Source organism: Lytechinus variegatus, chromosome 7 (assembly GCF_018143015.1).
Source record: "Lytechinus variegatus isolate NC3 chromosome 7, Lvar_3.0, whole genome shotgun sequence".
Classification (NCBI taxonomy): domain Eukaryota; kingdom Metazoa; phylum Echinodermata; class Echinoidea; order Temnopleuroida; family Toxopneustidae; genus Lytechinus; species Lytechinus variegatus.
The window spans coordinates 24403921-24431538 of record NC_054746.1 but is presented as its reverse complement, the minus strand read 5'-3'; the positions used below and the strand labels follow the sequence as shown (position 1 = coordinate 24431538).

General features: G+C 35.8%; 1 protein-coding gene across 1 annotated transcript; it reads right to left on the bottom strand.

Moving 5' to 3' along the window:
- Window positions 1–47: 47 nt before the first annotated feature.
- LOC121418818 (stonin-2-like) lies at window positions 48–26088 on the bottom strand. The gene is made up of 5 exons (XM_041612986.1): window positions 25721–26088; window positions 12086–14416; window positions 11525–11683; window positions 4408–4515; window positions 48–2356 (listed from the first exon to the last, which is right to left on the bottom strand). The coding sequence occupies exons 1-5, from the start codon at window positions 25968–25970 to the stop codon at window positions 2076–2078; spliced, it is 3129 nt and encodes a 1042-aa protein (XP_041468920.1). The 5' UTR covers window positions 25971–26088; the 3' UTR covers window positions 48–2075.
- Window positions 26089–27618: the final 1530 nt, after the last annotated feature.

Below are 27618 nucleotides of genomic sequence, written 5' to 3'. Positions count from 1 at the left end.
CCCAATGAATTCCCCCATCCCCTCCTTTCCCTCTGTCTCCTTCTTCTTCTTACCATTATCATAATTAGAGTTGTACTGTGTATAATGGGCATAAACAACAATCGCTTTTATAACATACTCGAGCAACCAGCTGCAGTTAAAAATGAGAACAATTTCAATTAACCATTGTCAAATATATCTTGACCATATAAAGATATATATCAAACCATAGTGCATTTCATGCAAACTATGAAAAACTAACAAACAAATACATGTAAACAGCTATAACCACATTCATTAAAATGAACAAAGCACTGAAATTATACAATTGTAAACCTTCAAATATAGATTATTAGTAGTACTTTAAGATGTAAAATTTGATGATTCAGTAAGTCAGCATAAATATCTTCATTATTAAAGATCAGGCTATACAAGGCAATGTCAGTAATAAGATAAACTGTACAGATACAGAAATTGAATGTAAATCTACATGTATGTGCAATTTATGTTAAACAAAAAAGTTATGATATAATAGTTTCATAGTCATATGTTCAAATTTCAATGTGTGTACAATATGAGTATTTGGAAAGGTCATATACACATTCGAAAAAAATCAATATGCCTATAAAATAAATATAAGATGAATTTTGCATCATCACAATGCCAGTGATTGTCAAGGCATTTCAAATTCTGTAGCTATGTAAATTCAATCTTTACATCATTTCATTTCTCCTTTTTTTCTTCAATCATTTGCAGAAAAGTGAATTTAGTTTTCCTCGTATAGAGAACCATTCAAATTAATCTTAGAATCCTTCCAAAAATGAGTAGACAGCTCAGAATGAACTTGGGCCCTGAGTCATTAAAAATTATTATCAATATTCAGGGTTTCATTTCATCAAGCTACTCATAAGTAACCTGTGTATACAATCTTATGCATGACTTGTGACCATTTTCCTGTGCTAATTGAGATACCCCCCCCCCCCAATTTTCCCTGTTTAACATAATGGGAGCGAATTTTCTATAAAAGTTCTGATCATACCTTGACAAATAGCCGACTGCATTATTGAAATGCTTGTAAATGAAGAGAATTGTTCTCTGAAAAGATCAGATTTCGACTGAAGCTGATGGGAATATAATGATTGAGAATCTGATCTAAATGGCATAATGGTCACCAGTTGTGCAAAATTAACAAACAGCTTCTATGAAACACAACCTTGATATACAAATTATGATAGGCACAGTTACATCATGTATTCTTTAACATTCTGCAATGGAATGATCAACTGGAATTCTTCTCTTCTAAAAAATCTAAATATGTCATTGAGCATGATAGAACCTGAACCCATGGGTGGTATTCTTAAAATCAAACCTGTGTTCAACTCAAAAGTATACAAGAATTGGAGTCTACACATTTACGGAATGCTTGATTTCATCTTCTTTCATATTCATGTCAAAGAAAATGTACCAAATAATTCATTAGATTCACTGGATGCTCATACAATTTTTCACATTTCATTCATGATACCATTAATCTTTTTTCAACAGCTTTTTGCCACAGAATTAGAATATATACTACATGTAGGCAAATGGTTTTGCAATTAACACTCCATTAAGCATGTGAAGTAAATCAACCCCCAAGGCTATGAGAGTACCAACCAGTGTAGTTACTTTCAATATGCATTCTGGTTAATTCAAAAACTGCATTGATTTCAAGGCAAATTTCTGCGAAGTGGAGAAAGGGTCTTGGAATGGTAGCAAGCTTGTTGTCATCAGAGCTACAGACATCCACAGTCCATCACCAGGCACAGTTCTGCAGAAATCCTGGGAAGTGTTTCATGATAAGACTTGTTTGTTGTTTTATCTAGCAAAGTCTTTTTTTATCTGACAATTTTCGAAGTCATAGCCAGACCTACATGTATGTGCTTCTCAGCCAGAAGATGTATGAAATGCTCTCCTGATGTACTCGTCTTCAGCCTAAACCTCATACTTCTTGGTGCCATGTAGAAAATCTTTCTGTCACTGAGAACATCTTCCAAGGAAGAAGACACATGGGAGAACACACCGGTCCTGGACAGGTGGTGAGAAGACTACAGACCTCACTGCTGCAAACATCGGCCCGGTGCATCATCATCATCGACAGGGGAATGCCTGATGTAGTTGTCTTTGATCTGCACCTGATACTCGTACCTTGCCATGTAGCTTATCCTCTTCTCTGGAGATTTCTCACTGGAGACGGCCAAGGATCGTACAGTGGTCTTGGAGGCCGTGGTGTGAGGGGTGTGGTACTCCACCTCTACGTTGCGGGAGAAGCTCTTGCTGACCTCTTTAATAGAACTCAGGTTCAGGTGGCACTTGAATATGTAGGTGGATGGATGACCTATTTACAGAGAAAGGTGTATTATTCAATTAAAAGAGGGATATTGATAATAATTTATGCATTCAATACCCTGATAAAAAAAAAACCTGAGACATAAAATATTTGCCATGAGCACTCATCTGTAGTGCAGGAAATTTCATTGTCATCACAAGTCATTCAGGTACTAAATCAATGGGAAGTTCTATCTAAATGTACATGTAGTTTCAATACAGGAGATTATGAAAGATGAATAGCAAATCACTGCCTAATTGAATTAAATTCAACTTGCCCCATATATCACAAGTGGAATACAAAACATTGTTAGAGCAGAATGAAACATTAAATCACAAAGAAGTAATTCCAAAGGCATCATATTATGGTCTTTCGGGTGTCTACATGTCCTTTTTGCTAAAGGCATCTGAACAGGAGACTTACTTGTGTTGAAGTTTCAGTATCAGTGAAATAACACTTAGCAGACTAAAAATATGTTGTATTTGCATTGCTATTATTATCCAAGGAGGCTTCAACTAAACAATTACAGTCATTAGTTTGATCAACTCTCTTCTAAGATCTTCTTGATCACTGTTCATTACATGATTTATCAAACTTGGAGAGTCCAATAGTGATCTTGATGCTCATGTGATTAAATAGCCATCGCAAAGGACTGAGTCAAAGCTAATCAGATTCATGACTCTCACATCAGTATCACGGGAGCATTTCATGAAACAAACAATCAGTTATTTTCACTGAATACTGTTATAAGCTACTAGAATCATTGCATCTGATTGGCTGAGAGCAAACTCATCAGTAGGAATCACTGACTAAGTCTTCGTGAAGTGCTCTCACACACTGGGAAACATAATAAGCCATCAGGGAATCCATCCTCCACACCCATCAAATGCTGGAAATCCTCTAGATTTCCTGTATCCCAGAGGTATATTGCTTATAATGGTTTCTTCTGCTTCTGTTAATCTTCAATGAGCCTATGCACCCTAGTACGAATATGTGAAGACAGATTACGAGATTGCAGAGACATTGATGACCGTTATAGAGAGCATACATGTACCATGATCTAACCTCTATAAACTGATATATGAGTGCAATGTATCATGTATCATCAACATGAAAAATACATTATACACCTTTATTCCCCTTGGAGTTCTTGTACATCACAGCTACATGTAGCTTGGTTTAATAATGTATGAAGGCCAGGTTCAACCACATCTCTGAATATATCATTAACCGAACTCCAAGGGATTCCTACCACTGTGTTTAATGATACATTAAATGATGATAAAATATGGGCCTGTTCGGATTTGAGAATCATGTAACTTTCTTCTCTGTGAACATTAAGGATATGTGCATGTATCTCTCGAATGACAAGTTCACACCAACATCTAATTCTCCTGACAAGATACTGGATTTATCTTCTTTTTCTCACATGCAGTATTCATAAAACCTTTTTAGTATTAGAGGACATAATCTGTACACCATTTTTAAACAATATCATATATTATGATTTTTTAAATATATGCTTGCAGCCATTTTTCATGAATAAATTTTCTAATCACCTTACTTTTCAATCACATGGCACCATATTGGATCAATAGATTACCCCTAATATCTCTTATCACCAGGCCACATACAGTTCTTTCAGCATTTTTTTATATTCCTGTTAATCTGCATGAACATGGATTTGTAATGCAGAATACACCATTCCCTACCAAGTCTGGAAGATACAAGAAGAAAAAAAAAATCAACTTTGATTACCATCTTTCTGATTTTCTCTGTTTTCCTTACAACCTATTACGAAAAAAAAAACCTACAATCATTCTGTAATTGCTCAATAGTTTAGCTTCTCATTTTCTTTTCTTTACTATTTTTATTATGTTTTTGTTCATTCTTCTGAGCATGTTCACACCAGTGGAGTGTTTCATGAAATGTTTTGTGGGTAATTTTTCCCTGATATATTTGCTCTCTGCCAATCAGATGCAAGGATCTATCTGTGAAAATCACTGACAGACCTCTTTGTGAAACACTCCCCTGGTATTAGGACTCTGTATATTATTTACCTGAGGATTTCTCTGGCAGTCTGTCTATCCTCCACATCACCGCTCTGTAGGCATGTTCATACTTGGCCGTTCCTACAGAGATCTCCAGTAGCTTTGGATGAAGACAACCTGGAATGACAAAGAGTATGAACACAAATTATTATGACTGAGGTTTTGTCACAAAGTAGGATTCATACCAATATCATCCCTGCTCCACACAGCATCATACACGCATGCTTGTAATATTCTAGTTTGTCAGCAGTCTTGATGAATTTGCTTTTGGTTTCTCATCACATTTTAAAAGACTCTGTATTGGGTGGTATTGAATAAAAACATGAGAGATTACAAAGAGTTAGGATGTGCTAAAAGTATGATTTCCAGGGAAACTAGAAGATAGGCTCTCATGAATATGAATTAAGACCAGCTTTCACTTTTTTAAGTTAGAGCCAATGTTTTAATGTTTTTTTTTTAACCATTTATAACCCTTCCTGTTCAAGTTCAATACATCTCTGAAATCATCAATTCAAACAAGCTCTCTGCTGGATAGACTAGAATTGAAATCCGAATTGCATATTTTTTCCAAACAGAAGGAAGTTTTTAATGAAATTGATAACTTCATTCTGTTGTAAAATATGATTCTGGTACTTCCTATCCATAAATTACATACTACCGGTAATGAAAAGGATGATAAGTATTGATAGTGTGTCTCTCTGAATGGTTAGATACCGTACTTCATATTGAGATGGATCAGAGGGATATACCAGTCGAGGGATGAGACTAAGGCATCAAACTCTGCAGGTATTACACTTGCAAATCCAGTGGAAATGTCAAAGTTGACACCATTACACAGAGAACCATACATGCAGATAGCAGTGAAAAATTTTCAACATTTTTTTAAGAAAATGTACAAGTATAATAGTACTTTTCACAAGACATAACTGATTGTTACCTACATGTACAAGGTACTATAGAAAGGACTACATGAGTACACAGGGAGCCTAAAAGTGGACACATGTATTAAGTATGATTGGTGGAGTAATGAGACAAAAACTGTTAAGAGGCCAAGTTTTTATTTTTTGATATCAATTATATATTTTATATAATTTTTAATCAAATAATCATAAATCTTTCATGCACAGTTATCATATTGAAAAATACTATGATTTAACCCCCCCCCCAAAAAAGGGTAAAGTTTCTAGATTTTAGCTGTAATAAAGTGATCTTATAATCTTGGGGTATGCCTATGAACTCAAGAATTTACCATTCCTTGTGAATTTTGTATCATTTCTATATACAACATACGGAGTGGGGTAGACAACATAATATGCATCTCCTCCTACAGACTTTTTTTTTTCATTTCAATACTTTTTTTCTTCATTTCTGCAGACCCATTCTAAGGGATACATTATCCCGATTTATGCCAAGAGTAAAATAATAATTTATAACCAGAATTGGAGCTAATGAAACTCTCAGAATTATACATACAGTTTGCTTTACTGCAAGCTTCATTGCACAATGATCAATATATATCACCCTTTTAATTTCAAGAAGGGTTTATAAAATTAAATATAAACATTGTACCTGCTATTTATAATATCATTTATTAAAGTTGTTGCAGTTGACATCTCACTCTGCATGAGGATCAGTGGGAGGTTTGCAAGTGTATACAGTGTAGGGCCTACTGCAATATTTCATATCATTCTGCATCGTGTTTGTAACTTAATAGCACTCTGGTGACAATCATTCGTCTAAAAAGACTAATATTGATCGCAGTATGATTGCTGTACGTTCATACAATATCACCTCTTTTCTTTCTTTCCCTTTGTCACTCCACTGTTTGACACATATAGCTTTCAATAGGAGCCGTTCTGTTCCATTAATCTTCAATTTGAAAATGAAGTCAAAAGAATGTCAATCAAATGTCCCAAGCACACGAATGAACATGATGATAAAGTGGCCCAACTTAATCAAAAGCTTGTGTTTTTTAATAAAAATGTCATGCCATCTACAAAACATGTATGGAGTTTAATGTTAAAACCATAAAAGAGAAATGGATCGGGTGGTGTCAGTTCACAATATCCTAGACATTATCTTTGTTTTCATTTTAGGGGCCATTTTTCCCAACCTATTGGCCAAATAGGGAACATTGGGAAAGTTTAACATTGCAGTGAACAGGCATTTCCTAGTTGTCCAGGACTCTCATGAGTAATTTGGGGGCGAATCGATCCTCCCGAGCCCCCGTGCAATTTTTTCAATTTTTTCCAGCAATATCCACATACATGTACAGTGTATTTTCTCCAGTCTTTAGAACATGGTTACATAGTATTTCATAAATTTTCTAGCATCTTTCCATCTCCATCACATCCAGTTCACACAACTCTAAAGAAATTATGGCCAAATATTTTCTTTTCTTTTTACAGGACAAAAGACCTCAGTTATGATTATGCTCTCGAAACAGTGGAAATATAACTTACTACCTTTTATAGGAATCTGTGTTTAGCACTTTATATCACATTTCACTGTTATCCTATCTTCAGTGCATATAATTTAAAGATATAGAATAACAAAATATGAAAAGTTGCAGGCAGACTGGATTTACTTGCTTGTGAAGATTAAATACATGTAACATCATTGATATGATATACAGTGAATTCCAAGCCATGTACATGTACACAGAAGGGACCATTAGATCACTGCTTATTATGTAAATGTTAACCTGTGAAAACGCTTCTGTGATTCATTCTACTTTGCTTCAAAGGAGATCTATTACATGAACATTTTGTAAAACCTCACGCAAGACAGAAGCATGTAATATGCTGTGTACACTTTAGATCCACAACAATTGAGCCTTTCAATTAAAATGACTGAGAGAAATTTAGTAGAATTTAAGGAATATGATGGAAGTTAATACCAAACGTTTCTCCAACAAAGTGAGATTCATCACGTAATGCACTCATAAAATTTCTACTTCAATTTTTTTCTTTTTGCAACCTCCTCCCCCCCCCAAAAAAAGGATACATACTTAATATTCAAATAAACCCAAGATAAGTGTAGGGGAGACCGGGGTTAGTTGGAACATGGGGTAAGTTGAAACATTGTAATTTTCTTTAACGCCTGTAAAATAAATTTATGTGATATTGCCCTCAATAATACAACAGTTGTATTATTAAAAGCAATAATATTGAGGGCAATATTGCATAAATTTATTTTACAGGCATTAAAGAAAATTACAATGTTTCAACTTACCGCATGTTCCAACTAACCCCGCTCTCCCTTAGTGCACATCGAATGGATAATCTCAAAATATAATAAGATTACCTTTCATATCGATACATGTAGGTATACTACATTTGTAGCTGTGCACACAATTTAAAAATGCTGCTTAAAGAGAAATGAAAAGTACTATTTTTTCCCATGATGATCACATTTTATTCAAGATGATGATGAGAGATACTTAACTTCTGGTCAAGTTCTAAATATACTTTTCATCAACTTTCCATTTGATAATTAACAGTAAAAGAATCATTATTGTTTCTATATGTTTCCCATTTTATAAAAAAAATGAGAAACAAAAATTCACCAATATTTCTTACTCCTAGCTCACTTGGCCCTTGCCCTGCCAACTCTGGAAGTTGTAGAATAAACCCTTTTAAATGTTATTTCTTTTTGGCCTTTTAATCATTCTAATACATGTACATGTATTGTATTTGTATAACACACATTTACCATGCCCTGTCTTCACTTATATCATAATTGCAAAAATGCAATCTTTAAAAATCTCTACAGGCTAAATTTAAGAATCAGATATCAATGTCTATCAGGAAGGCAGCTGAAAAAAAAAAATATTATGGAGTGGTCTTAACATACAAAATGTATCATGTAGATTTTCGTTCATTGCTCACTTTTTACATGATATGTACTTGATTTATAATCATCATGTAATCTACCAATTCAATTCACCACATGAGAATCTATCTACATTTATGTAACCTTATATTCCTTATCTTTCAATAAACCTCATCCCCATGTGACTTCATGGTTGAAAATCATGAACAGATGTCACCATCATTAAATCAGTGATCTGAAGAAAATGATGGCCACCACATCTAAGGGAGTCCTGGGCAAAAACTGCCACCTCAAAATATGGAAATGAAGTGAAATAAAATGAATAAAGATGAAGAGAGGAAAAAATATATTAAAGAAATCATTTCAAATAAAAAAGGCAGACAGACCGAGAGAAAAAAGAACAAAAACAAGTAGAAATGAAAGAAGAAGAGGTGCAACAAAAAGAAGTAGAAGAACAACAACAAGAAGAAGAGGCATAAAAAACATACTTTATAAAAACAAGAACAAGAAAAGGAGAACATCATACATGAGAAAAGTAAAGGTGATGATGATAGTGACAAATACGGAAGAGAAACTTATTTTTAAAAGATAAAATTAATGCAAAAAAATCTAATCTACCATAATCTGACGCTGCACAGTGGCTACCGGGCCCAAAATCAAGTGGGAAAATTATTTTTTTTAGTGTGATCACTGTTTTACCTTTATATTTCATTCAAACAATAGATAAAATTGATATGGATTTATGGAAGAGAAATCTGGATATTTACAAGTTAAAAGCAAAAGAAGAGATGTAGTTCCCTATTTCCCATGTTCATCTATCAATAGAATAAATTCAGGTCTATAAGAAATTAAGACCATAAATTTCTCAAATTGTAAATATTTACATTTCATCTAATTGACAATGAACTTTCACCCATTTTTTTATTCCTTCCATCTCATTTACCTCATTATATGAACTGTCCCATAATCAACCATACTAAAAACAACCTTGGCAGTATCCCTCTAACCCTGTTCACATAGACCAAAACAAGATTTCAATGAAAACATCATTTTTGAAAGTCCATATTTGCACTTATTACACTACTTGTCTTAAATTATTGACACATGTATCTCTATTAATAATGACATTAAAAAAAAACTTATTGCTATTCTGGGTACATGAAGGCAGATGTGCAATAATTGAATTTCTACAAGACTTCATGTACATGTATATTTGATTGAACACTTTGGTACATTTTAGATTCAAATATTAAAGTACACCAAAACAAAAGAAAAAAGAAAACTTATATATATTATTTTCTGTCCTGCCAAAGAATTGACACCCGAGAGCAACAAAGAAGCCAGTAGCCAAGAAACCAAAGACTTCGAACCCCAAGAAATGCAGCAATGGTCAATCTGATAATTTTGTTGGGAATTGGGCTGTTTTCTTTGACTTGACTTTACACAAGATAATAACAGGAAAAGGTACTATGATCTAGTTCCTTGGTAACAAATCAATCAATTTCCCTTATCTTTAGAATCATTAACAATCAAGTGAACATTGTACTTGCTTGAACTGAAAAATATGAAATACTGTAGGTGCAGGTGAAACTATGCATCAGTTGATGAAAAGAAATGTATATCATCATCATATTGTTTTTACCATTGTCAATATTTGGAAAATACAGAAGGCATACATGTAAAAAGACGCAACACAAAAGTCAATTCGAAATATCCACATTATCTGCATTAAATTGAAATTTTGTGAATGGAGGTAAGAGGAATTATACTGATGTTAGATCTCTTTATACACTGTAGAGCTTTCAAAAATGACAGTAAAATTTGAAGAAAAAAGCTGGATAAAACATTAATCATATCGAGCTGAACATGTCAACAGACTGTAGTTATCCTAAGCTGAATTATGGCACTTCATAATGCATTATTTCCTGAATATTAAACTTTCATACAAAACACTATAATGTGTCAGTATAGCAGAAAGCAAGGCTGAAAAAAAAGTCGAACAATGAATAAAATCAAAGTACATTGTATAATCTGACACGTTCGACATTGGAATATATGTCATAATAAAATGATGTGCGCACTTCATGAAATCTAATATATGTTTATAAAAGAAGAAAGCTGATAAAGGGTGTGAGGAGCAGATGACATATAATCATGGCAAGACAGATGTCCATGAAACAAATGACACGTTTCCTTGGATACGAACAAAAAAATAAAAAGGAAATGAATCTGTGATTCCATTCAATGCCACTTCGACAATTGGGAATGCCCTTGGGATTTGTCTTTTTAATGAGAATTCAATTTCATATATACTGAATATGGAGTACTTAGACTAAGAATGAAAAACTTAGAAGCCTGGCAAATGCTTGCAAATGATTATCCCACAGGCACATCATTTCTTTTCACCATAAAGACTACATGTACCTGGGAATATACATGTAGGATGGTCAATGCTTTGATTTGGATGTTCTACATGTTATTAAACAATTTGCATTTGACTCAATAGGTGGTTTCAGACCACCTCGAAGTTCGTCAGTTCCAGGTATTTACTGATCGGGAAATTTCCCCCGATCAGAAAATAACAGGTACATGTAATATTGTCAATGTGAAAGCAAATTACGCGTAATCTCCCTGAAAGAAAATACCCACTACATACATGTAGTAGGTACATGTACTTGTCAAAATTAGTGATTTTGAATCTCGAACCTCACTTGCTTCTCAGACCATACTGCGCATGCTCGTAACTTCGGGAACTTATCCCGAAGTGTATATTTAGGGTCGGTGTGAATGCAGGAATAATTTATGGGTATTTTTTCAGCTTAAAAAGTTCTCGTAATTTACATGTAACAGGGATTCTTATGATCAAGGCGGTTTTAAACCACCTAATGGTACATGAATACTGTGGCTCATTGCTTTATAAAGTACAGTATCTATGGCTCTCAATTTAACTAAACAGTGTATAAACACAGTTTAAACAGAGACCAAAGATACTAAAGGAAGTTGAAATTAATCCAACAACCACTAAAACAATAGAAACTTCCTGTTTTTGAGAATCATGTTTTCCCCTGGTCAGAATATCATAGTGGCTATCAAGATTTTACATGTAAATGATAGATTCCATAATTTGCACAGGATTGGCAGAGGTTCCACCCGTGACACCTGATAGAAAGTACTTGGTGGAATATTATTAAAGGAATGGAATACTGAAAGGAATGACCAGATTCTAAACCTACTTTGAACCTTGAATATTCAAATAAAGATGGTTTAAGAAACCAGCAATAAATATATTTACCTCTCTTGATAATATCTGCCCTCTTGATGACTGCATGGATTGAGGATTGTCCAACCCTCTTTGGTTTCCTGAAATAAGAGATCCAATGCTCTGGGATGGGAATGTGGACAAGGATGTTTTCACACAGGAAGTGGTTGGGGTTTCTCTTTCCAGAGCAGGCTGGGTTATATTGCAAAAGATGAAAAGATAAAAGAGTATTTTGAGATAATTCTGATCAATGAATTTGATTTTGAACATCTATTTTTGAAACCTTACTGAAAGAATAAGAATGTGCAATATTAAGTTTGAAAAGACCCCAATGACAATTTATATGTGAAAATGAAGTTTGTCAGCTAATTACAAAGAAAGCAAGTAAATATTTAAGAACCTCAGATATTTGCTTCAGGGCTTTTAAGGACAGCAGCGTTTGGCTCACTGATAGAACTACCTGTCTAAAAATAAACAAATTTAATACTGTTCATGTATACATATCAATTTACTTGTAATAATGGGGGATTAGCCATGAAAGATGCATGTATGTCCATTGCCATGTGAATAAAAGTATCAGTAAAATGACAGTACCTGGTACCAGCAGATCCACTCTAAGTTCCATATGTGTGCCTTCACCAGAAAAAGCAGCCTTGACCTGTAGGGGGAGGTCCTCATCTTCTGAAGGCTGTATATGAAATTGCATGAGTCTAAAGCAACAGGCATTCAATGGCTGAAACTCAATCATGCGGGAGTCCACAAACACATTCTTATTTGCACACTTGTGTAGTTCTACATCATGCATCTTGATCCAATCCGAGGTTTTATTTGGGATGATATGTTGTCTGGCAACAACATCCATGCCTTTGATCTGGACGTCGTTAAGACCTATTGCACAGTCAGGACTCCCGGAGAGAAAGGACAGGATATTGAGGCTAACAGATATGGATTGCCGCAAAGTATCTCCATTGTCATTCACAAAGCAACGGCATTCATCAGAAACATCAACTTTTATCATGTCCTGTTGGTAGTGAGCACCTCTATCCTGGTAAAGGGTCAATTTCATCAAGGCATCATTGATAGTAAACACAAAGCTCTGGAACACCTTAAAGTCAAGAGAACCGAGCTTCATAAGTTCTTCAAGGTGGGATTCTTTTTCGTACATGGATTTGGCACTCACTCTCCGTTTTTCTTTGTAGGAGATGTACAGAAGTTTAATTGTGTGAATTTTACCCTTGTAATCAAACTGCTGAAGATTTGGATGGCTTATCTCATAGTTGCTCTGCAAGGGCAGTTCACGGAATGGTTCCTTTCTAGTCCTGTCATGATATAACTGAAGGATGTTTCCTTCAGCTAGTTTTACATGGATAGGCTGCCAGGAACGTGAGCCTGCAATGCGTTTTTTATCAGGAACTCTGAGTTTTAGAGGCCATCCTTTTGATAGATCCTCTTGCTCACGAGGGTACTGATCCTGGAATAGCTTGTCACTATAAGGAGATGATAAATTTGACTTTATGCTTGTCTGGGTGTTGAAAGCAAGTTTACCACTGTCAGGCATATCACTCCCCTTTATAATTGATGTGGTTGTTGGCAAAACAACAGCTGATTGTGTCTGATTGCCTAGAGAAATGTTCTGATGTGTTGAAGAATAGCCACTCTGAGGAGATGATGTTGGAAAGAACTGTTGCTGCTGCCACTGATTAGGCTTCATACCAATTGGACTTACTGGCTGAGATGCATATGACCGGGGAGAGAGGATGGCTGTAGTTCGTTGATCATCATGTTGCACAGCACTGGACTGCATCAATGGTTGTACTGCCATGACTTGCCTCATAGGTTGTGCAGCTGATACATTTTGTTGGGCAGCTGCTGCACTCTGTTGTGCAGCTGCAGCAGCAGCAAAAATAACTTGTCCCTGTACTTGCTGCTGTGGTGTGAATGATGCAGACACATTAGATCTGTTGGGAACATTAGAAGCTACTGCTATATCTGCAAATGGATTACCTGGGCTGCTTGGCACTATCTGATTATTTGCTGAAGCACCATCTGTATCATCAAAGGTTGTCCATGTGGAAGGTGCATTTGATTTAACAGGTGTGGTTACTAATTCTGACCCACTCAAGTTGAGGAAGGGGTTGTATGGTGAAACAGTCCTCCGAACCTGTTCCTCCATGACTTTTTGTTTCTCTAACTGCTTCAGAGTCAACATATCTGCTTTAAAAGGGTTTCCAGGAGAAGCTGTTTCATACTTTGAATCAGAAGCAGAAGCTACTTCAGATAACATGGATACTTCTAAATCATGCGCATGGTCAGTCATGTGTACAGGGGTTGAAGTGGCTGTAACTGTCCTTGAGGAATTTATGTGAATCCCAAAACTCATATCTTCTTGTTTTAGTTTCTCAACTTGAATATGACTAGGAGTAGCATGTTCCTTTTCTGTAGTCTCAAGAGGTCTGCTGTCCCTCCTTGCACTGACATTTAGTTCCTCTAAAGGACATTCTTGAGTGATAGAGTTGTCACAAGATGATAAAACAGGTGATGGTCTGGAGGATGTTGAAGATATTGTCACATCCTTGTCATCATCAAACTGCACCCACTGCACAGGAGCAGGACTGGACACTCTAGATGTGTCCAGACTACCATTTTCTTTTATCCCCTTTACTGGGACCACACTCTTCAATGGGGTTGAACTCACAACTTTCTTAGAGTCTCCAAACCTGATCCATTGTTCAGGGTTAGGGGTAACATTTCCTGGCTTGGGTGATGACGACAATGATTCTAAAGGCATGTACTCTCTGGAACTGGAGATGTTATCATGGGATCCTGAAAAACTACCTCTTGAAGATATCACTGATGATGCTACAGCTGAATGATGATCATCAGATGCTTGGGATGTGACATCAGCACCACTCTGAACTGACCCACCTGCATACAAAGGGAGATAGATATAAAACAAGCGCTGATCAAATATGGATGTTGGCTAATACAGACTACAAACATTCTTCCATGTGATTTCCAAATATAAATCAATTTTTTTAAAGATTTTTAAAAACATTAACCATTTTTAAAGAAACAGAGAATTGAGTGTTTGTTCCTCAATAAATTTTGATTTAAAATTTTGTGCTACAATGTATATATTTCTAAGTCTTGATATTCTACAAAACACATCCCCATCAGCCAATAAGGGATTCTCGCATAGGCGTGGAATATGACCTTGACCTGCAGACTTTCTTGGGCTTCAATGTCTGAATAATGTATGTGGTGCCATAAATTGCCCTAAGCTAAAACTGAAGTATATCCACTTGAAACCTAAAAATTAGCTGGATAATTTCAAAATAGACTATTAAAGTTGTCAAATTATTCTTGTTACCCCCACTATTTCTGATCCAGCAAGTTGTTCATAATCTCAAGATCATTTTCAATGGAAATGCAATCAGTAGCACATTTCGTTTAGCTCTAAATTTTGCAAATTATACTATACATGTACATTGACTTGGGACTGAAAGCTTGAGATTAAAGATAAAAGAAAGTAATTTCAGCAAACAATTGTTTCATGAGAAAGTCTTATAAATCAAGGTTTAATTGTCAAAATATTACCATACATCTAGATCTGGTACATTCACGTAAATTTATCTTTGCAAAATCACGAAAACTAAGCTCAAAATCATTGAAAAAAAGCATACATGTATGTGGGACAGTATACTACACGTATATTAATATTGCTTCAAAAAATACCTGACATTTGATAATTCTGTGATTATTCTGCTAATTTCTCAGCAAATTACGCATTTTCCTCCAGAGTTATTTGGCACAATATTTTTATTCACACATACAAACACTTTGGTGGTAATTTCATTGGATTCTCTTCAAACTCATTTTGAGATCGTAACCACAACTGGTATAATTTATCTTTAAGACAATCTAATTGCATCAGATATCCATTGCAAATAATGATCTTCAGTTGACCACAGTAACTTGCTGGATTAGAAATATTGGGGATATCAGCAATAGATTGAAAAATCAGGTAGATGGGCCTTATAACATCCTTCACAAAATGTTTGTCTGCTTGCTTTTGAGCAAGTTAAAGATCATCTTTGTCCACTGATGTGCCTTGCTTGACACTAGGTGAAACAGCTGTGTAAATGTCATGATTTCTCCACCCAAAAAAGCTTTCAAGTGAACATTAAGATAGTACAAGAACAGTACATCAGCCATTCAGACCGATTTAAACAAAGACATACTGTAATATACATAAAAACTAGATTGCATTATATCATAATATCATTATATGTATTATAACTCATACAAAGATTCCTGTAATTTGATTGGTTGAAAGCCATTCAATATTTGATCCATTTTGCGCTGCATGCAAATTTTATTTTCTCCCTTAGATTGTACCACTGATCATACTGTGTGTACGTACATTTTGTGTTTGCACACATCAAAGTAAGCGCATCAACAAGGTTGTCTTTGCGCACTCAGATTCATGAATCAAAGTGCGTCACAAAAGAACGAAAACAATTAACTGCTTTCATACACAGGGAAAATAATCATCAGAGAATATGAATTATCAGACAAAGGCAAATATATTTTAGTTCCATCTTCTTTTGTTTGTTTTTTCCTTCTACTTTGTCAAATAAGAGTCGTTGTATAAACCAAATGATGCATGTCTTCATTCGTTCATTATGCGACCTATCCACTCTCGTTGAGGCTGTGTTCACTGACAGTCTGTTCAACCCATTGTACTCAGCTTAAGAGCAGTGGATTGAGCAGAGCCTCAATGTAAAAAGTTTTCCTGTTTTGAGAAACTTAGCAAAATTTAAAAATTTCATAACTTTTGGTATTTCACATTTTAATGAACCTTGAACATTTCACAGTAATATACCTGTTTTATTGTTTGTCTATAGTTCATTCATATCAGCTAGTTTGGTAGGGGTTTACCCTTGCACAAAGGAATGAAATGAGTTGTTGCATTGATATGTTTTAAACAAATCATACCACTCCCTCCTCCATTTTTTTTTGGAAAATACCTGAACCTTGGGTGTGTACATACATGTACTGTATACTGTTATCAATACTGGTAAGCTTGCTTGTACACTACCAAACAATTCCGATGAGAGTGCTTCTCTAAATTAAGTTTCCACTCCAATAAGCTGATTTTTTTCATTCATAATGTTACAACAAATTAAACATTTAAAACTCAGAACTAAGTCAATTTAGCATACAAACATGTACATATTCCTAATTACAATTAGAGGAGGCAGGAAAGCTCAGTTGATAGCTCAATGGTCTTGTATTCCATCAACAAAGGTTCTACACACTAGTGCCCCAGAGAAGACCATTGCTCCTCTGGTTGTCTTAAAAATACAAGCATTCCTGCTTGTACCACATCCACTTACCAAAACATGTAATGCCTACTCCTCATACCAAAATCAATAGACAAGGGAGCAATGAGTGACACGCCCCTTTCCAGCAGCTTTTCATCCCACAGGGTTTATCATACCAAACATTGAAACACAAACACAACCCTCTCAAGAAAACACTATCACAGCAGGGCATGTCAAAAATAGGGTTCCCATCGAGCCACTTAGTATCCGACCACTACACTTGTCATCACTATACATCCAGCAGTTGTACATGAACTCTGAGGTCAAAATTATTATCCCACCAGGGAGCAAAACTTTCTGACCTCAGTCTATAAAATTGTTGATAGTCTGTACAGCATACTGGAAACCCAAATGTGTAGCACTCAGTAAAATATGACTTTTAAATAAACATATACAACAAAGGCAAAACAAAATTAGACTCAAGAATAATAAAGACAGCTACAGTACATGTACACTTACCATTAGTACACTAATTGTTTTCTAGACAAGAGCTCATCATGCTCCCCCTTCGAATTTTAACACTTCTATACATGTATTTCACAATATTTTGCCCAGTACTATTTATCCCACCCAAATTTGTGTGACGTATTTCAATGTTAACAACCACAGTCAAGGTAAACAAAACGTGAAAATACATCTAGATATGCAAACATTGTCTTTGCAGTTAGGACAATTTTAATGTAAACAAAAATAGTTTTTATGAATAAATATTACACAGTTTCACTCACCACATACATGTCTGTATCCAACCCATATCCGGTACCCACTGATTTTTTTGTTTTATTTTAATTGTCCTTCAGTCTGAGTAATTTCAAATTAGATGTAGAAAGTAAATATTTTTAAATTATGTTAATAAGTGGCCAATTACCATCAGTAAACAACATGAATACAAGACAAATGTATAATTCTGAAGAATTCATTACAATTTGGGCACATCAATTCCTATGATCTGATTGAAAACAAATTGCACAAATGGTCAGTTATGGGTTTCTGATCTGGGATTAGGAATTTGACATGGACAGAACAGAAGTAGAGGTCAATCATGGAACATGCAAAACCATAAGTTGTCTCTTAATCTTCCTCCCCTCTTCTTCAGCTACATGCACTTTTATTTCAATACCCCTTCTCTTTTTCCTTTGTCTCCTCACAATTTCAACTCTCTTAGGATACATGTACTCAACCTAAGATTGTGTTTATTTTACACATGAAAAATAACTTTAAATAATCAAGCAAATCAAAGAAAATTCCATCTGAATCAGATTAAAACTATGAAAGCTATCAAGTTTTGTCTTGATGTATCTTTATCTTGTGCATATTTTCATGAATAACACAGGTATCCTGAAACTAATATTTGTAATCATTATACAATTTTAAAGCACAGTTAGCAAAGCTGATATTTTACATGTATATCTGTTTCATGTACTCTTCTAAATGGAAAAAATTGCTGTTTCCTTGCCATTTTTTCAAAAGAGCTACAAAAGAATTTTAATAGTGGCCAATGACATAAATATAGTAGGATCAGCTGTCTATGAAGGGGAGGCAATCCTGGGGGGCCAAGTGCCCCTCCCACTTTTTGAAGCACTGAAAAGTGGCCTTTTTACACAAGAACATTGCCCTTTTTATGCAAGAAAAATCCCCCCACATGAATGTCTACTGTACCCCTTTCACCTGAGGAGTACCCATTTTAGGTGTTACCAAGTGCCCTTTCTTGTATTTATAGTGCCAATATTTACCAAAAAATTCCCCCCTTACAAACGTATTCTGTGCCCCTTTCACCTGATAATGACCCGTTTTATGTGTTAGCAAGTGCCATTTCTCAAAGGAGTGCCAATCTTTACCCCAAAATCCCCCCTTACGAACGTGTTCTGTGCCCCTTTCACCTGAGAAGGACCCATTTTATGTGTGAGCAAGAGCCTCCTTGCCTTCTATTAGGTGCCCTTTTCTCGAACCATTGCCCCTTTTTATCAAAGAAAAGTGCCCATCACGACTGTTTTCTGTGTTAACAAGTGCCCCTTTGAAACAAGAAAACAATATTCTCACTTTTATATGTTACTGTAGTTGTGAAAGAAAACAAGTGGAATGCCTCTGGCCGTCTCACCTGCATCACGCGGTTCAATATAGCAGCAGTGCTGACTATAAATACTACTCTAACTCGCACAAGATGTTCAGTGATACATGGTTACTCTTATGTCCAAGTTTAATGAACTAGACCACTTTTTATGAACTAGACCAATAAACTTACAGAGATATGATGGTGGTTATTCAACGAAAAACCCCAACATGGCCAAAGTTCATTGACCTTACATGACCTTTGACCTTGATCATGTGACCTGAAACTCGCACAGGATGTTCAGTGATACTTGATTACTCTTATGTACAAGTTTCATGAATCAGATCCATAAACTTTCAAAGTTTTGATGGTAATTCAACTGATACACCCACTTCGGCCAAAGTTCATTGACCTTTGACCTTGGTCATGTGACCTGAAACGCGCACAGGATGTTCAGTGATATTTGATTACTCATATGTCCAAGTTTAATGAACTAGACTAATAAACTTTCAAAGTTATGATGGTAATTCAACAGATACCCCCGATTTGGCCAAAGTTCATTGACCCTAAATGACCTTTGACCTTAATCATGAGACCTGAAACTTGCACAAAATATTCAGTGATGCTTGATTACTATTATGTCCAAGTTTCATGAATCAGGGGTGGTATTCTGAGATCCATTTTATCTCAGATAAAATAAAATATTTTATCTCCGTTAAAATCAGTGAGATAAAATACCCTTAAAATCTCTCCGAATTGGTATTCTGAGAACCATTTTATCTTCATTTTATCTCTGTAAGACACACCTATTTTTTAATCAATATCCAATTAGAAACGCGCTTTCATAGCTCTCTCATATCACTCAACCAATTAAAATCCATTCCGCCAGGAGGTGTGGCAAAGGGGTGAGATTGCGTCAATTTATTGACTTCAAATACGCTTGCACTATACGCTTGCGCGTCTTTACGGAGATTTCTTTTTAACTAAAAGGACAATACTCTCATCTTTCTTCGAAGTCTATATCGCATCTTTTCAAGCATCATTTCAAAGACAATATTAGTCAAGAAAAGTCTTATGAAATACTCTCTGATTGTACAGGAACAACGTTAAGGTGTTATTCTCAATAAATATATAATTTTTCGTCATTTTCATGTCACCATTTGGGGTTAATTCACCTAGAAATACTGGTGAAATCAACGTCGCAGAGATAAAATAGCCTCTACCCTCTTTTAAGTTTATTTTATTTTTTCTTCAAAGTAACTTGGGCGCAAGCACATAATCTGCGTTGCAATGGCCAGATACGCTATGGGTATGTGTACGCAGGCATTGTTCTGTTGCGTATCATCTGTAGATACGCAAGATAAAATTTATACGCAAGATAAAATCTAAAATTTTATCTGCGAGATAAAATCTCATCTCAGAATACCAATTTCATTTTAAGAGATAAAATAAAATATTTTAAAGATAAAATGACCTCAGAATACCACCCCTGATCCATAAACTTTCAAAGTTATGATGGGAATTCAACAGATATCCCCAATTCGGCCAAAGTTCATTGACCCTAAATGACCTTTGACCTTGGTCATGTGACGTGAAACTCATGCAGGATATTCAGTGATACTTGATTAACCTTATGTCCAAGTTTCATGAACTAGGTCCATATATTTTCTAAGTTATGATGACATTTCAAAAACTTAACCTCAGGTTAAGATTTCAATGTTGATTCCTCCAACATGGTCTAAGTTCATTGACCCTAAATGACCTTTGACCTTGGTCATGTGACATGAAACTTTAATAGGATGTTCAGTAATACTTGATTAACCTTATGGCCAAGTTTCATGAACTAGGTCCATATACTTTCTAAGTTATGATGTCATTTCAAAAACTTAACCTCAGGTTAAGATTTGATGTTGACGCCGCCGCCGCCGTCGGAAAAGCGGCGCCTATAGTCTCACTCTGCTTCGCAGGTGAGACAAAAACTAACTTTGTAAGAATAATTCTACGTGCCTTTTAAGTTTCTGGAGTCATGTGAGTGGGGGGAAATAAGCAGTGGCGTACAATCAAGACCAAGAAAAAAAGAAAACGAAATCACTAGAGAATGTGGGTGAAATATATTTTCTCAATATTATGTCAAAATCTATCACAAAATTGGATTTTCCTTATAAATATGTCAAAATTTTCGCTCGCTCGCAATTTCTGTATAAATTTAATGTGATACAACAAATCTAGCCCCCTCTAAATTTTTGCCTCATTACACCACTGTAGATCAGTCTTTTTTTTCTTCGTCTTTATAGTGGGCACTGTGCTCTTTTTCCCTGTCCCCCATTCTCTCCACCGCCCCTGTGTCTGCACTACCATAAGTTTGGATTCTCCTTGAAAAGTTTCCCCATTGAAACATGCATGCAATAAAACCGTCTTTCATGTCTGCTGTATTCTTTAATTTATTTAATAATACACTCAAATATTGAAGAAAACAAATTATTTTTAAAATTTAAACTTTATCTTTAATTTATCAAATCTGAATACAGTCTACATGTGCATGTAGGACTATAAACTTTACATGTATATATCGTGTTGTTCATCTTGGGACAGTGATTTTCTGTTTAAAAAAAAGTTAAAAACCAATTTTTTCTGTTTCTGCTTAACCTGTAATTCCATTCCAAACTTGGTCTAAACTCCCGAATGGAAATTCTGTTTTGTCATAGAAAATGTACAACTGCAAAAATATGAATTCCCATTTTGCAAAGGTAATTCAATGAATTTTTACATGAAAATCACTGTCCCTATTCGCCATTTGATTTGTACATGTACTCTTATAATTATTAACTCATGAAGTGTATTTTGTACTAAGGAGGAATAACTTGTATGAATCCTCCACATTTGTACTGGTATAAACATGGATTCATACCAAGTGGTCCAACAATATACAAGTCTAAGCTATTGTTTGTACCTTGTCTATTGTGCCCACCAAATGGAGCATTTAAAGGTATTCACATCATGTATTTTGTACTGAATGCACCCCAGGTATAATCCTGACTTGGACCAAAGTTCACATCTTTGTGAAATGCAAACAAAATGTCTCCACATGCAGGTAAAGATACAAGACATTCACATTCCACATTAGTCTGTGACTGATGTTTTAATTGTCAATCTTAAAGCATGCCACTCCCAGTTCCAAGTACACTGTACATGTAAAAATGTACAACTACATGTAGGGGAAGGCGGGGTAAGTTGAGCATAGGGGCAAGTTGAGCCACCAGCCCCAGGCCAATAATGAATGAGTCAGACATTGTGGTGGTGTCATGTATTGATGACCCATAGCATAACCCCTAACACCACCACACTGTTTTCAACTTTGAAACAAAAAGTAGTTTTTTAGAGGGAAAAATATGAATTTCAGCCAAAAAAGTAAAAAAGAGTGTGAAATAGATAAGTGCTTTATAAACACACACGTCTTTAAATATAATTAAAACATGATAACAACATTATTAGTCCAGGTATAGATCTTCATTCTTGTCATAGTCTTTTATATGATGGATGCATAATAAATGTGTGGATACAAAATTATCGCACTAAGTTCGGACTGGGGTAAGTTGAGCCAAATAGCATGGGGCAAGTTGAGCCATGGTAATTCCTATGGTAATGTATCTTAAAAAAACAAACCATAAAAATCGATTGAAATGCTGGCTGAAAGGAGCAATTTTACATGACTGCTCTTTTCCGTTTAAAGGATGTTAGTATTTATAGAGAATTAGCAAGTGAAAAGACTATAAACAAAAAATTGACATGCTGGTTCTCCCCTCATACATTTTGTACATAGTTTTTGTGGCTCAACTTACCCCAGAAGGTGGCTCAAACTTACCCCATATATGGGGCAAGTTGAGCCATTTGACATCGTTTTTTTCAAAGGTCACAATGACTTTCAGTGTGGAGATAGAAAGTTATATATAGGTGGAAAATATTTCAGAAGAATTAAATTTCAAGGCAAGGTACTTATTTCGACAAGATTATTAATCATATCAATTCTAACATGCGAAAAGCAAAAACTGTCACAACTTACCCCGCCTTCCCCTACAGTTAAGTTGATGTGAAATTTCATAATGAAAATTCAGGAAAAAAGAAGTAACCTCAAATCACCTCTAAAGAAAATAAAAAAGGGGTGAAAAATCAATTTTGAATTAAAATAAAAGAGGTTTTAAATGCAAAATGCATTGCAATATTGTCAATGATCATTTACAGGTGAGGGAGCATAGCAATTGAATGACAATATTCACGATGTACCGGTATACCACCAGATGTCAGTACACCAACTCCAAAATTTGAATATTTCATTCTAAACCTGTTGTCATACATAATGCTGTATTTAATAGTTTGTTAATATGGGTAGAGGCTAAAATAAAATTACATTTCAGAAATATACTGTGGATACTTAAAAAATGATGGTTACAAAAGTGAATATCTCTCCACTGAAATTTGATCAAATCAAGAACGGGGGGGGGGGGGGGGGGGGGGGCTCGAACAAGGGGGCCTTGGATGGATGGGGCTTATTGTAAAAACGAGGAACCTCGGAACGGGCTTCGGAATTACTGTTTGTGAAAACGGGGGTTCTTGGAACGGGTCGCCTGCGTGTGAATGCGTATGCATCCCTATGGAACGGGCATACGTGCATGCAGCTAGCCAGGTGGGTTTTTATTAAATAATAAAATTTGAATATTGATTATAATTATTAGTACAATAATAAATATTTACAATCAACATATATATTTTTTATCTGATAAAAAAATATTTTTAATCAATGAATTTTTCTTCAAAACGGCACTTGGTAATACAGCTCATTGAAGCTACGTACCTACACGTCATATCGGAGCAGGTTCAAGGGTCAAGCCTATTGACTCGCAGTGTTTACAATATGGACACGACATCGGTCTGGTAAGAAATCTCAATTTTTTCTTATTTTGGGGGGAAAACCATCATACCTTTATACACATTACTGTAGGTGTATAAAGGTATGCAATTTAAAAACTTTTTGGTCTTTGTATGGACCACTAGTTCTAATGTTAAATATGGAAGGGAATTCCCTTCTGGACTACGATCTTCCCACACTGGCATAGCCTGCCTTGTCTAGGCTCAGTGATCAAATGACAATATCAAAATCATAAAAAATATGATCACCGAGTCCTCTAGGCTACACGTGACCCCCACCAAATATATGTAAAAATATTTTAAAACATCATCACGGAGTCAGCTACAGTATGCGCAGTCCGTGTCTAACACTAGGTAACAGCCACTCATTCAATGAACAAGGTTATGGTAACAGCAACAGTTAAGTTTTCAATGCGTTTTTTTTTGTCACGCATGCGTAGTGCACAGCCACAGCAATAAAAAAAATTGGCAATATATTTAAGACCAAAAGCTATCTGTATTTTGGTTGTTCCGCTGAACTATGTTGGCTCCACTCACCAATACATAGACTGAAGAGCTTGGAGGCCCGTACATTGTACGTACAGCCAAAGTGAACTAACATTTTATAGGTCGCAATTTAAAACTGTTTTTAAGCGAAATTTACAGTTTCATGGTTTCCATTATCGGGGAAATGTAAGTAATTGCGTACCTTGGACCAGAGTTATTGATAAAAATCCTCTGGATGATCCAGAAACCTTTCATCTAAGACATTTTCACCTGAGCTGACGGTTTTTCTAGCAAGTTGCCATCTGGAATGACGTCAGAATTGTTAATGTCTCGATATATCGAATGTTGTCTGCTACCCACTCATTCAATGAACAAGGTTATAATATGACCTTGTTCTCAGTTATATCTCCATGTGTGGCAAAATAAGGGTGGCAATGTTTGGCTAAATTTCTCTTTTTGTTTGGAGCAAATGCTTGATTTTTTTACACTGATAGTTTCCATTACACCTATTATTCATACAACTTGGCTCTTATTTAAATTTGATACTTTAAATCATTTTTTTCTTAATTAAAAATAGAGATCAAAAAATGAAAATTTTCTTGCCATATTACTTTCCACCAATAGAGGGCGTACACAAAAATATGCCCAAAATTCAAGTTTTTGAGCGCTCTGGTGAATACAAAAATTATTCTGAAGTTACTAATGAAAAATAAATTGCAACTGTACGGAAATTAGTAATTTTGGTCACAAAAGTGATATTTTAATGACGTTTTAAAGTGTGTGCTCTGGACAACATTGGCATACCATAGTCCTACCTGTAGATTCCCCACAGGCAGGGTGGTAGCTACCTGTGATCCTGGCAGTTTAGCTCGCATGTGGAGCAGATCGCATAATAATTAATATCGAAAGCAATATAGATATCACATTCGTAAATTGTCGATGCTATAGTGTTGTAATTTTGGCTGCTATTTTGGGAGTGTTTGGGGCGTCCAAGTCGCAAGAAAACATCGGTAAAGTACCATTTTCATACCTTTTAATATATATCTTTGACATTTTTTCATTGATTAGAAATTATAAATTGATATCTTGTAGTTGATAAATCCTTAGAGTGTAAATTCGATGTAAAAAAATTACATCAAAAGCTGGATCGACAAAAGGGAGAGCGTGATAACACATGCGAGCTCACACTAACACTCTACCGTCGGTGAATGGGGATGATAGTAAAATGTCAGAAATTGTTGAACAAATCCCCAGAAACGACGGTTATTCCTGTCTATATATTTGACTGATCCACCCCCCCCCCCCCGGTCTCGGATATTATCCAGAAGAGACCAGAATTTGTCTTATTTTAGTTTCAGAGTGAACATAGTTTCTACAACGTACCTGTATGTTGGGTTATCACAGGCCGCTGGGTCTCCACCACGCGATGACCCGCAGTCGTGGGGGTACCTCGGCGCGGTGACTCTTCAAATTTCACCCAACTTCTGTTGGAAACTGCTCCCACCTCTCCAGGCTCAACAACCATAACGCTAGAGTCTTCTCTTGATTTAGCTGCCAAGGGTAGGACTGGTCCTTTCCCAACAACGTCCCTATCTCCATCATCTCCATCGTCAAATGACACCCAGCCAGACATTTTATCTCAGCATTTCGAGTGATTCTTTTGCAGATTTACGTAAACTGTAAAGACTCCACCGTAAACCCTCGCGCTTAGCTTTAGCGATACACATACAGCAGAAGATAGATTACACACGTTCACACGTGTACGGTACGGTGGTGTCGCCCATCCTTAGCGCCCATCATGCACGGGGCGGGGCCACCACCAATATCAACATCCCACCACCCCCAGGCATCCCCACCACCTCAATCATCACCACCACTCACCATCAAAATAAATATGAATAAATAAACGATTTTAATATTACTGGGATTGAAAGGGTGTCTCGTAGGGAGAAGCAGTGATATTGAGGGTCAATGGTATAGACAGTCATATAGTAGAGTGCCAGTGAAATTGGTGATGGGGACAACTGAGACCAACCCGTACTTCCTTATTTTTCACGATGAAAATATTATAGTAGGCCTTTTCGATCCACAGCTATTTGACCCAGAAATCTTTATTGATACTCTTATTTCTATCTTGATTTTTCTTCTACCCCCTCAGCTATTTGAAAACTTGCGGATTTCGCCCCACCCAAAGTCGCGCACTCACTCACACGGCGGCCGTAGGGGAAGGCGGGGTAAGTTGTGACAGTTTTTGCTTTTTGCATGTTAGAATTGATATGATTAATAATCTTGTCGAAATAAGTACCTTGCCTTGAAATTTAATTCTTCTGAAATATTTTCCACCTATATATAACTTTCTATCCCCACACTGAAAGTCATCGTGACCTTTGAAAAAAACGATGTCAAATGGCTCGCTCAACTTGCCCCATATATGGGATAAGTTTGAGCCACCTTCTGGGGTAAGTTGAGCCACAAAAACTATGTAAAAAATGTATGAGGGGAGAACCAGCATGTCATTTTTTTTGTTTAAAGACTTTTCACTTGCTAATTCTCTATAAATACTAACATCCTTTAAAAGGAAAAGAGCAGTCATGTACATTTGCTCCTTTCAGCCAGCATTTCAATCGATTTTTACGGTTTGTTTGTTTTTTAAGATACATTACCATAGGAATTACCATGGCTCAACTTGCCCCATGCTGTTTGGCTCAACTTACCCCAGTCTGAACTTAGTGTGATAATTTTGTATCCATGCACGCATTTATTATGCATCCATCATATAAAAGACTATGACAAGAATGAAGATCCATACCTGGACTAATAATGTTGTTCTCATGTCTTTATTATATTTAAAGACGTGTGTGTTTATAAAGCACTTATCTATTTCACACTCTTTTTTACTTTTTTGGCTGAAATTCATGTTTTTCCCTCTAAAAAACTACTTTTTGTTTCAAAGTTGAAACAATGTGGTGGGGTTAGGGGTTATGCTTTGGGTCATCAATACATGATACCACCACAATGTCTGACTCATTCATTATTGGCCTGGGGCTGGTGGCTGAGTGGCTCAACTTGCCCCTATGCTCAACTTACCCCGCCTTCCCCTATACGGCGAGTCGAAAAGCGTTTTAACATTTTTTTTTGTACCAGCTACACATCGGTGGTTTGAATAAAAATGAATAACACGACTGTTTTTCACTCGGCGCAGTACGGCCGCCGTATAGGAGAAATGTTAGAAATATAAATCGAACTATATTCTCCGACATAAGATACTGGGGAGGGGGGCA

What these genes read in the sequence shown, in the direction of transcription:
- LOC121418818 (XM_041612986.1), bottom strand. Translation starts at nt 25,970, where the DNA reads ATGTCTGGCTGGGTGTCATTTGACGATGGAGATGATGGAGATAGGGAC. An exon ending in TGTGATAACCCAACATACAG is followed by an intron (nt 14,417 to 25,720) that starts GTACGTTGTAGA and finishes CTTTGTATGCAG; the next exon opens with GTGGGTCAGTTCAGAGTGGT. An exon ending in AGTGGATCTGCTGGTACCAG is followed by an intron (nt 11,684 to 12,085) that starts GTACTGTCATTT and finishes AATATAACCCAG; the next exon opens with CCTGCTCTGGAAAGAGAAAC.